Raw genomic sequence first — 13,224 nt, forward strand, 5'->3', positions numbered from 1 at the left:
TCATGCTCTCCATTCATACTTTATATTCGGATAACAGTCATTGAGTAGGAATAAGAAAACAGTAGAATATACTACTATAAATACTACCGTTATTTCTAAGGGTTTTGGCTCAACACATCCTATAAATCACATTCCCTGAAAGTATGGTTAAGGCAAGGCCACAAATGCCAGACACTTCCCGGTTAGGCACCCAGGTTTCAGGAGAGCGGGCTGGCTTCTGCCCCTATGGCAGGAATTCACTGGCCTACCATAAGACCTACCAGCTTAGTAAGCACCCTTGTGATACACAAACACGACAGAGTATTTGCCTTGAAAGAAATAAATTAGAAAAGCAATTTATCAATCCCCGTGTTTGTGTATGTGTAAGTTTAAATGAAAAACCTCTTGTTCAGATTCAAGAAAAATCACCTGAGAATGGTAGTTGAGAATGGTTTGTTGCTTGGTTGCTAATAGCATAGCAGTTCATAACTGCCTGAATCATTGCAAATTTTGAACTTTCAGTTTATTTAACAGTCTGAAACATTCTTGTGATGGGAGAGAAAGGACAATTCGCATTGACAAAATCCTTAATAAATTCCCCAAGGCTCTATTCAGTGGTTTCCACTTAGCCATTAAACAGAAGAGCCAATTTTATTGCAGAAACCAGGAAAACATTTTGCTTTCTGTAATTACAATTGTTTAGAAATCTAAACTAAGAACTGTGTAACATATCATCAAAAATATAATCCCTGCTCCCAATGTTTTTGTTCGCTTGGTTGGTTAGTTTGTTTTGTTTTAAGGAAAACTGCAATGATTAGTACATCCACGGTGCATATTGCTGAGAAGCAAGAGAAATAATCTTCCTCAGTCTATGGAAACCAGGCTGCTGAACTACTGGCTACCACAGGTATTTCCACAGCACAACGCATATAGACAATATAGACACAATCTGAAAATACTCCTCCATTGTTTTCTATAAAACACTATTTGTAGTTGGGACTCCATTCCATCTTCCTAAGCAAAAAACAAATGCCATCTCCTATGTGTCAGTCTTTCAGGCAAAATAATTGCACAGTGATGGGCACATGCAATTCTTCAGTGATAGCAAAGTGCTTAGGATCACAACTGACTAGAATTTGTAGGTGCTGGGAAAACACAAATCACTAATAAAATTAATAACGGTGGAATTCAGCTTGCCAGAAAATAATTCAGCGTACTGGAATTTTGCCAAGACATCAGGATTAAAATACCCCAAGCCAAAAGTATCTCTATCCTACTGCTGTCCATGGGAATGCTGCCATGAATTCTAAAGGGAGCAGCGCTGGATCATAATGATGTGAGAGGAGACAAAAGACTGAAATGTAACACTCTGGTCACACTTTATAAAAATAAGGTAATTTTATTACAAAGTGAGATATTAAGATTAAGTGAGCTTGGCAGCATCACAAAAACCTCTGAAGTACTCTCACAATAACTGTTTTCTAGTAGCCAATTTGAAACTACAATCATTACCTGTTTTTTGAGCATTGTTTCACAGTTCATTTGTTTTTCATGCAACAGTGGCCGACCCACCTCTAACATTGCCTGGCAAAAGGTGACTGCGTCACATCCTTTCAGGATGCCACTTGGCAAAATGATGCAAGATTTCTTGCTGCTGGAACAAATTACTGACAGAGCACTCAGAAGATTATTTATAGGGAAAAATATAAAAGAACAGCTTTCTGAAAGTACAGCTGAAAATCAAAACTATTACAGGTGCTACCTTGCTGAGTTTCAGAAAAGAGAAAAGTCATCCCTTCATTTCTTCATTTTATGTAGACAATGGCAGTCACAGGCTGTTCATTACAGCCAGTCAAAGCAAACATCAGCCATGGTACACGAGGTAGGCCTGTGAGTGGAACGAAGTCATCCTGATTGGCAGGTATATTATTACTCAGCATTTGTGTAGTGCTGTGTGTAAACAGCACTCTTCAAAAAAATTTTTTTGATTGCAAGTTAGAAAACCATCTCCAATCTTCAAGCTTTTTCAGACACAAAGAACAACAGGACTGGAAAAAGGGTGGAGAAGGGGTAAGAGAAGAGAGGATCTCGAGAATTTATGATTCTGCATGAAATACGCCTTTAGTTAATTGAAAAAGGTCACAGAAGCAGTTGGTTTCAGTGTGGATTTTGCAGGAAAAAAATCTACAGTTTGATGGGGAAGAGGAAAAGCATCACAAAAAAATGTTAAAATGCCTGGAAAGAGTTAAAAAAGTTCAAATGCTACCCACATGTATTCAGCTCATTTTTGGCAAATTGCTCACACACTGAAAGTCCTACTCATTGTTTCACTTGTAAAGGGAAAAGACAAAGCTGATAAAAAAACCACAATCATCTAAAATGACCTTCCATACAACATGGGCTAAAGGATGTCATCTACTAAATTCTACCTCAAGCCTGTAATGTTTGGTAAAATGAGAGTATCTTTACAATAGATATCCACATATGACTTCGTGGTGTCAAGGAAAAACACCATATTCCTAAGAAAGTTGTTCCAATAGCTTATTCGTAAGACATTGCTTTCTAGGGTACAGACACTGTCTTCTAGTCCTTCATTTTATAAATCTAGTAAATTGTTCTTAGGTGTATGGCTGTTAATTACAAAAATGTATTGCGAGTAGTCTATGCAGGATGACACACTTTCTTTAAACGGTTCTACAAGCAACAATTTCCTCTCTACAGCAGTCTTCAAGAAGTGTTTGGAGAATGTTCTCAGACACCGATCTGATTTTTTTTTTGGGGGGGGGAGATCCTTTGGGGACCCAGGAGTTGGATTTGATGATCCTTGTGTGTCCCTTCCAACTCGGATATTCTATTCTTAAATGCAATTTAACTAATCACTTAGTTAAAAAACTAACACTTATCAGTTGTCCACTCCAACTTACAAAAACATTTCAGAATCACTGTACATGTAACGCATTGTCTCTCCTCTTTCTGAATAGGGAACAGAAATACTTACGTGGTTCTATGCAGTGGAGAATGGTAAAACTAATTTCTAAATACTTATCACATGAAGCCCCATTACAGTGGCACAGAATTGACTACACAGAACACTAGAGGAAGTGTAACATGGTTAAGGACATTCCTAAAAGGATATAGAGGGAAATTCACTGGTAGACATTACTCTCTGGATAGAATGAATATATGGCAAACGTAGTCCTCTTTCTTTTGTGAACGAACGTAAATAATGAGACAATGCTGACAACTGTCTCATTAAATAAAAATAATAGGTTTGCGATGTTCATAATGAAAAAGAGCAAAATTGAGTTTCCCACTGCATTGGAATTTAAATAGTATTTCTCTTTGCTAACATTCCTTTGAAATTTCTCATTGCTAATCACGATTACACATATACACACACACAGCTTCTCTGTTTTGTATTAATTACAGGCAGGTCAGAACAAAGCACAAGTGTGTCACTAAATCAGACTGGTCTTGCTAAAGGAAGTGACGGTCATTGCTGCCACAATTTTCACTTCAGAATGAATTCTTGGTTAATTATCCTTCACATCCAAAGATTCTAGCTCAAAAAAACGTAAATGTGGAAACAATTCATATAAGCCCACTCTCATGAGCTGCAGTAATCTTCGTTTTCCTTTTCCCTTTCATCATCAATGTTGTGACACTGCATTTGATTACTCTATCCCGAAAGACTTGTGAAGTCAAAAATATTATTGCATGTCCAGGTAAATTATCCTTTGTGAGAGTTCTCATCAGTAAAAAATCTTTCCAAAGGGCACAAAGATGATGATTATATGAAAAAACATCTGGTAGGTATGAGTAAAGAAAATAACATACTTGGTGTAGGGAGATGGAGCAATGAGGTGGAAGAATGACCTTTCTAAACTATTTGACTCCTGCAGGATAAAATTAAATTTTAAAACTCTATTGCAAGAACAGGTATTTTAAATACTATACTTATGAGCACTGCAGGCCTCAAGCAGCCCCAACAGTCCTTACCAGCGGTTAGACTAGGCTAAAAATAACCAAGAGCTGCATCGTACCACTTTTGCACAGCTTGTATTGTAGGCAGTGTGTGGTCATACTCCTTTCCCAGAAATACTGAAGAATATTTCTCAATTCATGTATGCTGCAGATAAAGCAAATACCTGTGTTTTGTTGTGTTTTGTTTTGTTTTTCTAAAGCCATAGACCATATTTTGCTGCTGACTGCATGACAGAGGAAGAGTCAAAACTACCCTGATTCCCCCACTTTCTACAAGATGCCTCAGGATCCTGGGGTGATAAACAAACCCTGCTAGTAACAAGGATCATCACCACTATTTTTAAGGGGTCTGTATGAGTAGAGGTCTGCTAAAGGAATGAAGAGGGGAAAGGCTTCCTTTGCAGGAAGGCTTTACGAAAACTAGTCCTAATCTAAAAATTAAGGAAAAAAAAAAGAAAAAGAAGTTTTACAGCTAAACAATAATTGAGCTGAATGCAGGAGAAGATAGAAAATGTGATGTCTTAACCTAACAGCCACCGATTTTTATGAACAAAATAACCAACTAAACGCTGTCAGGAAATTGTCACTTATTAGAATGAAACCTGGAACAAAATTATTAAGACACTCCAAACCATAATATCCTAAAACCAACTTCTGTTAACAGTCTATAGATTCAAACATTGGACATGTTTAAAACATACAGAATTGGTCTCCTAAAGTTCATCAAAACCTTTGCCTTGTTTTTTTGTTTTGTTTTGTTTTGTTTGTATTTTACAGTTAAGCTGTAGGATGAATTTTAAGAGTTTATAATGTGTTGAGAGATTGTCAGAAAAAACACTGGAACAGAAAGACGCGTTAACAATTAACCTACACAAAATTGGTTTCATAATGACTGTTTTTGAAACAGTGTAATTTCGCCCCTACTACTCTTTCCCCTATTTCAGAATGGATATTATAATAAATAAGGACAATAAAAAATAATAGTAATGGTACAGGGAGACTATTCATTGAGTGATCCAATTAAAAAAAAAAAAGAAGGAAGGGGAAGGGGAAAAGGGTAAGAGGGAAGGGAGGAGAATACAGAGAAAAATAAGGAGGAAAATCTCTGCGCTATTTCCCTATCAGTTTACTTGGCTGCAGCAAAAATCATGCTGGGAAAGATAAAACAACAAATCAATACATAAACACACTTGTAATCCCTTAAGAAAAAGGCTTAAATATGGGGCAGTGTTAGGGAAGATAAATCTTGGCTTTAAAACTTTGACAATAGCCCCAACAGATCTCCTAATGTGACAATATCCACTTCTGACAGGCATGTAAATACCAAGATAGTTATGACTCAGAAATGTTATCTATCTGTTTGTAGATATAATTCAGATCATTTGGCAGAGAGTTACTAAGGATGAAATTAATTTCACTTAGGTTTAGGTAGCTAGTGTTAAGCACCTATTCTAAGGTGTCTGTGTCACCCCTACAGCTGGTGAAGAGACATAAGCACATCTGGAAGGTAATTTCTTCCATCCTAGCTGAATGTTTATGACAACTAGGGGCAATTTTCTTTCAAAATACGTTTCTCTATCCACTGATTACAAACCTGAGTTTTATTATGGCAACAGTTAAGCACTAAAGATGCAGAAGTTTCAGAGAATACTTAGTTTGCTTACTTTACCACAATATTTCCTAAAGTCTTCGTCTTCACTGGTTCCTTCTTTTCATCCAGAATCATCACTGTAAAAACAAGTAATATAGGAAGAGAACTCCTGTTAAGTAGAGTATTTTTAGGTGGAGGACAGTGTCTTCGTTCAAGGATATCAATTTATGTCACAGCTGAGAATGGCAATACACCAAGCAACAAAAGGTATTAAGTAATTTGAGAGTACAAAACTGGATAATCCTATGACCTTATTAACATTCAGCCTTAAGTCCAAAAAGTCTTGAGTAATACTTGTGCTCTGGGAGTAGACAGCACAAAGTCAAAAAGAAAAATATAGAACCGAAAATTAAAAGACACCTTCATATTGGAAACTCTAAGCTTGCAAATAATGAAGGATTTTTCAGATATATTATGAGAAAAAGTGTTCAGATAACGTGAGTAAGAAATAATAACTAAGATTACTGGAGGCTCATCTAGCTGATGTGAGAAGTGCTATTAGCAGTAAATAAACGTTCCTGGTTTTCAAAGGCTCTCAGGAGACTCAGAAAGATGGTCCCCAACTGACACGGTTATTCTAGTCTAACGCAAAGATGTAATTTAACTTGTGAATTACCCAAAGCTGTGCAGCAGCGTAATGCTAGAGAACACCGAAAAATCCAGACCTTTGAACAGAAGACTTTTCCCCAGATGACAATGACCCATCACTTTCAGATCGCATCTTGGTATTAAGTATGTAGGCTTCTGAGGAAAACCACCTGAAATAACCTCCTCAGGTCAGTCAGCTGGGAAATCTACTACAACCACCTTTTGCATCTGAAGGCATAGGGTAGATAGGTCACAGCACTTCTTAACTAGAGTATCAACTTGGCCAATGGTAAATGGAATTAAACAAAATGAAATGACTAAACCATGGAAAAACAGGGATGAATGGTCTGACAGACTAAGCTGACATGGATTTAAAAACATGCTTTTTGAAGTCTGCCCAAGCAAAGAAAGCTATGTTCAGCTGGAATTAAACTAATACAAATAATCTTACATTCTGTATTAAAAAGTTACAGAGGAAATGGGGAAAAGAGGATGACAAACTTCTGACTAAAGCCCCGCTAAGAGTCTTATGAGTAATATCACATCTTATCTGTCCAAAGAACAAGAAAAGTCTGTAATTTACTATTTCTGGATGAAGCCACTCCTTCACAGAGAATGGTATTTTTTAAGTGATTGAAGAGCCTGCTGAAAGCAACAGCTCAGCACACACACACAGGCAAGTCAACCACACCAGTTTTACAATTCAGTGACTTGGAATCTTTTACCTTTTTAGATGTTGTGAGAACATGGTAATGTTACATTTGGAGAATTTAGACTTAGAACACAGAAAGACAAAAACCCACGCACCTGTATCTTTAAATGCTTCCCAAACCCCCAGCTTATTTTTCCTGTTTTTATTATATTAAAGTAAAATCTAAACAGTTTATTTTATTAGGGTAGGAATTCCAGTATTTATTCTCCTCCTTGCAAGCAATGTATTTCAATGTACAAAAATCTGGGGAAGGTGGGTACTACACTGCTTAATCTTGAATTACTAGAAAAGTGACAGTTTGTGAACAATGCAATGAAATTATCTGAAAAGATTCAAAGAAATCAATTTATTTCAGCAGTATGACAGGAAAGAAGTCTACTTAAGTAGACTTTTTAACTTTCTGTTTACATCGTAGCATAAATAAAACAAAACTTTAGCAATGTCCAAAAATCATTACCAGTTGATACAAAATCTATCTTCTAATGCATAAGGAACTCTTCTAATTAATACAGTAACAGCAGCCAAAACAACATCAAAACAGATGTGGGTGACAGTGAGACAGCTGTCTGCACAGAGCAATTTCAAAAGATCCACTACTTAATGAATGGCTGCATTACAGGACATAATTGGCCTCAAACCAATAAGTAAAAAAGGTACAGTTCTTTCTAAATCTTTACTGAATTTCAGTGTTCATTTTATTTTTCTTTTTATTGCATGTTTGAGGTATTTCCTCTGCTCTACTTGAAGGAATTCCTTACTTACACTCAATGACATGTTTCAAAAAAATTCATGTGAAAATTTTTATATTCTTGCTACTCATACATTTCGGGGCAGGACATTTTCTAGCATGTCATACCTTCTTCCACTCCTCCCTATTTATTAAAACTGTAGACAAACTTCACAGCTTGGTTTTAATGCTGTTTTTAACCTAATGTTTGTCTTCATGCTCTAAGTGCTAGAACCCAGAACCACTGCAAGTATTTTCTTTAATGTTCATTTCCATTTCTTCCATCTATTAGGAGAAAAAATAGCTAAGCTTTTTCTGCCCAAGAATGTGAGAACCTTTCCCGAAGACAGTTTGATTTTAAGAAATGTAATTATTATTTGGACTTCAAGTAACTCTTGAGAACTGTGTTAAGATCAGGCTTCCCAGGTATGAAAATATTTTTGCATTCTTAATCCTGTAGCTGTACCCTCTACAAACAAATAACTTCCAGACAATGAGTGCTCTCCCTTTTGCTGCTGGTTCATAACCTACCATTTTCCCAGCTGGAAATAAAAACACTCTACAAGTACTCAAAGATAATATGCTTAACACCTCTCTCAAATATGAGTCCATACACCTGTACATAGTCAGTAAACTGCTTTTGAGGGAGGGAGGGAGGGACGGAAGGAAGATTCATATCCTTGCCAGGTTGCTTGTTAGTTCACTAGTGACACGTTTGTGGAAGACACAGACCTCACGCTAAGAATTCTCTTTGTGCACTTCAGGATACTTCTCATATAAAACTGTAGCACCAAAAGAAAATCTAATGAATAAGTCTCTGAGACATAGTTATTTGATGTACATCTTCCAAAACAAAACTATTTAGGCTCTGAAAATTGAAAATACAGGTATGACAAAACATTCAAAGTGCAAGTTACAGCAATTATTTGTCTAGTTATCATTTCCTCTTCGGTTGATGGTTATGACTAGCAGGTTCTTCCTGCTGTGCCAATACAGTTTTACTGCTGCTTCTCATTTAATTCTGTGCAATTGTAGATAAAGCCTTAAAGCACAGTATTTTTTTCATATCTTTGTCATATCCAGTTTAGAAGTATGTGGTAGCCCCTTTATATAACAAAAGTAGGAGTAGTTTCTCAATGTTTTGGAGAATTACTCTGAATTTCTTAAGCACAATCACATTCCACAACACACAAAAAGGCAGCTTCCTGTTACAAGGAGGAAAACGTGTTAGCAAGACTGTAATTTGCTTTCCCTATGAGGTCTTAGATTAAAGTGCACTTACTCAGGAATATAAGCAATATCCTTTTCTAGCAGCATACTTAGCGCAGTCTTACCATTGTACCCTGGTACTGGTTTTCCTGCTTGTCCAGGTGGAGGCGTTGTAGAGTTTCCCAAACCAATGCAGGAAGCGGTAATTGCAGAACCAGATTCTGGTAAAAGAACACAAATACATCAACCAAGATTGCTTCTTGTGTCATTGAGCATTTACTGTTTCTAAGTTTTGCTTCTAGTTCAGCGTATCACAATTAAAAAATAAATAAATAAAAATGACGGACAAGCAATGGAAGATTTAGAATTCAGAAGATTCGTATTTGTTATCCAATAAATGCCAATTCATCACAGAAATCTGCATTCTTCACAGGGGAGCTTTTGCATTCCATAGGAGACAATCAAAAACACAAACACTCTGCATTACACCTTTAGCTTATTCTGCTATGGGTATGACGTTATACCACATCAGTAGGAAACTGCCTATAGCAAAGCCATGACAGAAATACTGTGTATGGCAGATGTATTTCAGAGGTTGTTTTACAAATCAATATCTTTGGAAAGAATGAATTCAAGAAAAAACAATCCACTCTTGGTTGATTATCTTACCACTGTAGGGCAGTGATATCAAAGTATCTGTAGTTCTATTGTGGAGCTGAAAAATTCTACACATTCTGAGGTTTGGAAGGTAAATAAACACAAAATCTCCACAACAATATTGGTCAGGAAAATCACAAAAAAGGAAAAACTTCCCAAACTTTATTGTAAATAATGCAGAAAATTCAGGAATACCTCTTTTATAATCCTGGAGGTCTCACTAGTATTTCTTGGCGAGAACTATTTCAGACAATAAAAAGATTCAACAAGAAATAAGGTAGAAAAGTCAGAACTAAATTTCATGTTGCCAAAATAAACTTGAAAGGAATGCTGTAAGGAATGGGAATCAAACAGCTCCAAGATTTTGTGATCATAATCCAGCTGTGTTCTCCTCCATCTACAAACACATCTACAAACATTCAAGTTTTACTAATGACAGCATATTAGAGTTTTGTTGTGTTTTTTATTTATTTATTTTGCCAGAAGACAAATAACTGGCTTAAATAACTCCTGGTTTTTGAATCTTAGGAAGAAATTCATTCATCTAACTGCAGACAAATGAACACTTGCACTGCATGCCTTTGCTCCCTGTGTGGAGCTCACTGAAGGCAACTAAGTCTGGAATCCCTGCTGCACTGGTAACATAAAATACCTTCTTCAGACAGCATGAATATCCCCTGTAGTGCCTACACCTTCCTAATTATCCCCACAGTTGAGCAGCTACAAAGTCCTCCCTTCTCACCCACACCCTTTTTTCCCCCTTAAGAAAGCTCAATTTCACATAATGCTTTTATTCTACAAGAGTTATTACTAAGAAAGAGGAATAAAAAAAATATATTGTCATATAGCAGAGTCTAAGTTTGAAAAAAGACCAGTTCTCCTTCCTTACCCTGTAAGAAAAATAGAGAAATTTGTTTCAATGCTGCTATAACTCTGAGCTGTAGGGGGAAAAAAAATAAATAAATAAATAAGCAGGTGTAGGTAGCTGTAGATATTAGCAGGGACACAATATGGAGCTAGAACTATAAAAATATGGTTTTATCATTCTGGAGATGTCCCAGGGCTCAGGTCACTTGGAATTCATAGTCCACATCATGCTCAAGTTTCAGCACAGCTAAGCAGGTTTGTGTTCAGCTCTGTATTTGGGCTCTGATCAGTATGCCCAGATTTATCTTCAGTTCTCTTGCATTAGCTCACTAGAGTTGTTTTTGCTGTGAATTTTCTCAGCTTCCACAGCATTTCTTTGCCACTTCAGAAGTAGTTAAATGATTATTCAATTGCTTAAAGAAGCAAGAACAAGAACAAAACCACCACGAGTTTGTGTAATATTAAGTTAGGTGTTAATAAGTAGCTGAAAATTAGCATTAACATCGCATACTTATGCTAGGGCCTAACTCCAGCTGCAGAGCACAGACAAAGAATTATCAACCCTCAATGCTAAAAAGTTTGCTTGGTTGCTTCCCATTTTCCATTGTTCTATTTTTTCTACATAACGCACATTCCCACACAAACATTGATCTTGTTTTTTTTTTTTCCTTCCAAAAAAGCAGAACAGCCAAGCAATTATAGAGATGACACAACATCAACATGACCTAATGTAGCCAGCAAATGATCATACTGAAAGCTGCAGGAAGTGAAACCCACAATTTATTCAGCAGTTTCAGAGCTCCATATTTTGCACAGTACTGAAGTTACTGACCTCAACTTTTTCCCTTTTTTTTTTCCTTAGAGCAGAATGAAAAAAGGTACATTCCTTAGAGAAAAGTGAGTTGGAAAAGCCAGTGGAAGGGACAATTTCTTTTTGACTGCATTGGCAGGAGGAGAAGTGATGGCACAGATTACATCTTGCCTTACATATTGCAAGGCAAGAGCTAAAAACCATACCGTAACAGATCAGATGAGAAAAGTATTCATCAACTAAACGCAGTCATTAGATTCGCTACTGAGAGAGAAGGAACACAGCACCACTGTAACCAGATGCACCTGTAAGATTTAGGAACTGACAGAGATTTCTAATTGCAGAGCTCTCAATCAAAAAACCCTTGAGGAAGAAGGGGGATCTGTGAAATTTCCGAAAATTTGTTTGGATTTGTTTGGCTCTTTGATACACTGCTAATTAAAAGAACACAAACTAGAAAGGAAACGTGGTCATACTAGTTTGTGTTTCTGCTTTTTGGAAAACAGTGAATAAGACTGAATGTAAGTCCATTTATTCTAAACAAGAATCACAAGTTCTAAAACTTTCTGAACAAGTCTTTAAAAGATTGCTGCTGTTTCTTCTATTGTCTTCTCAATTACCAGTAGAAATATATCACTTTCATATTTACCCAGTGTTCTAATCTCTAGGCTGTGCATTCAATTCCCATGGGTCAATAAGACTTTTTATATACATGAAAAAAATATGGCTTGTTGGTATTCAGACCAGATACTAATTAAGAGAGAGAATCCCAGAAGCATCCACTCTTTATGTTAGGTTAAGAGTTCCTGAATGCTAAAGACTCTCTTACAAAATAGAAGCACCAAGGAGTACTGTCAGAAGACGCTGTACATTTCTTAGGAAATCAATGTGTATCTTTCAAACAGGATGCTGGATTGAAATATCAGTTTCCCAAACCAATCAGAAAACACCAACCGCTTTCCAGGACAGCATTTTTCATCAAGGAAAAAACAGCCTGACTTGAAAGGAGAATTGAATAGAAAATCCTGCTGAAAAGAAATCAACACTGTTCAGAAGAATACAGAAAAACAACTACTGATGAGAAATTTTCCTTACCAATTACGTGTACTACAAGTTCTGTGTGGCCATTTTTTATATTTCCAATAACCAAAGCTACTTAAGAATCTTTGTTTGAATTAAGTTTGGTTTATTTACAATTGAAGTCAGGATTTATATGCAGGTTACAAGACATAGGTCAGAAAGTAAAAACAGCAGCAATTTGAAGTAGGATAACATTTGTCAAATGGACGTTGTATTCCACCCACCCCTTATACCAGGTGTCTAAATGTGCACACAGATATCCCTTACTTGACTCATTTGTTTATAGTTGGAGATTCTCTGAAATTAACGTGCAGTGTCTAAACAGATTCCCAATACTGCAATCTTTAGGAACTTGCATATTTTTAATGTAACAAATAGAACAGTTGATCTGTCTTCGATCAATCCCTTCTGCACACATGTAAGGTGCTAGCCTTCCACTCCCTATGCAAGCAAGTCAGCAGCCCTCCGGCTGTGGAAGGCTTTTCAGGGACAACTGGATCATAAACCCAATTTACTTCCTGCCTAACACCTTATAATGTGACAATGAAACAGCTATTTAGAAGAGCAATGTTTCACAACTAGTCTGAACTACAGTTCAGATGTTGAAGTACATTCAACATCTGCTTCGAGTTACAATGGAGGGAATATATATATACCTCTGAGAATAATGAAAAGCACTTTACTGAGACGTGCAAGACAGAATTACTGAGAGATTGTCTTAAAATCATAGCTGTTAAAATCTCCCAAGTCCCTCTTTACATCTCTACTTTCAGGCTCGGGGCTGACCTAAAGAAAATCACCCTCGAATTTCAAAGATGTGACTCTCTCTACATGTAGGAGAAAACTATTATTTCAAAGAGATTTCAATATTATTGTGCTATATTGGACACTTAATGGATAGTCTGATACAGGCATTTTTGTTGCATTTGTGTCTCTGAAAGCAATTCTTGCAGAAAGTG

At 36.5% G+C, this 13,224-nt stretch overlaps 1 protein-coding gene across 1 annotated transcript in view; it reads right to left on the minus strand.

The window, feature by feature from the left end:
* Nucleotides 1–13,224, minus strand: part of LOC121070810 (acyl-CoA synthetase short-chain family member 3, mitochondrial-like) — a 71,491-nt gene that overhangs the window by 6,702 nt on the left and 51,565 nt on the right. The window contains exons 10-11 of the mRNA XM_040558501.1: nt 8,976–9,071; nt 5,628–5,691 (exon numbers count right to left, since the gene is read on the minus strand). Of these exons, the coding sequence (XP_040414435.1) occupies nt 5,628–5,691; nt 8,976–9,071 (160 nt within the window). The remainder of the gene's footprint in view (nt 1–5,627; nt 5,692–8,975; nt 9,072–13,224) is intronic.

The sequence above is a fragment of the Cygnus olor genome, chromosome 1 (assembly GCF_009769625.2).
Source record: "Cygnus olor isolate bCygOlo1 chromosome 1, bCygOlo1.pri.v2, whole genome shotgun sequence".
Taxonomy (NCBI): Eukaryota; Metazoa; Chordata; class Aves; order Anseriformes; family Anatidae; genus Cygnus; species Cygnus olor.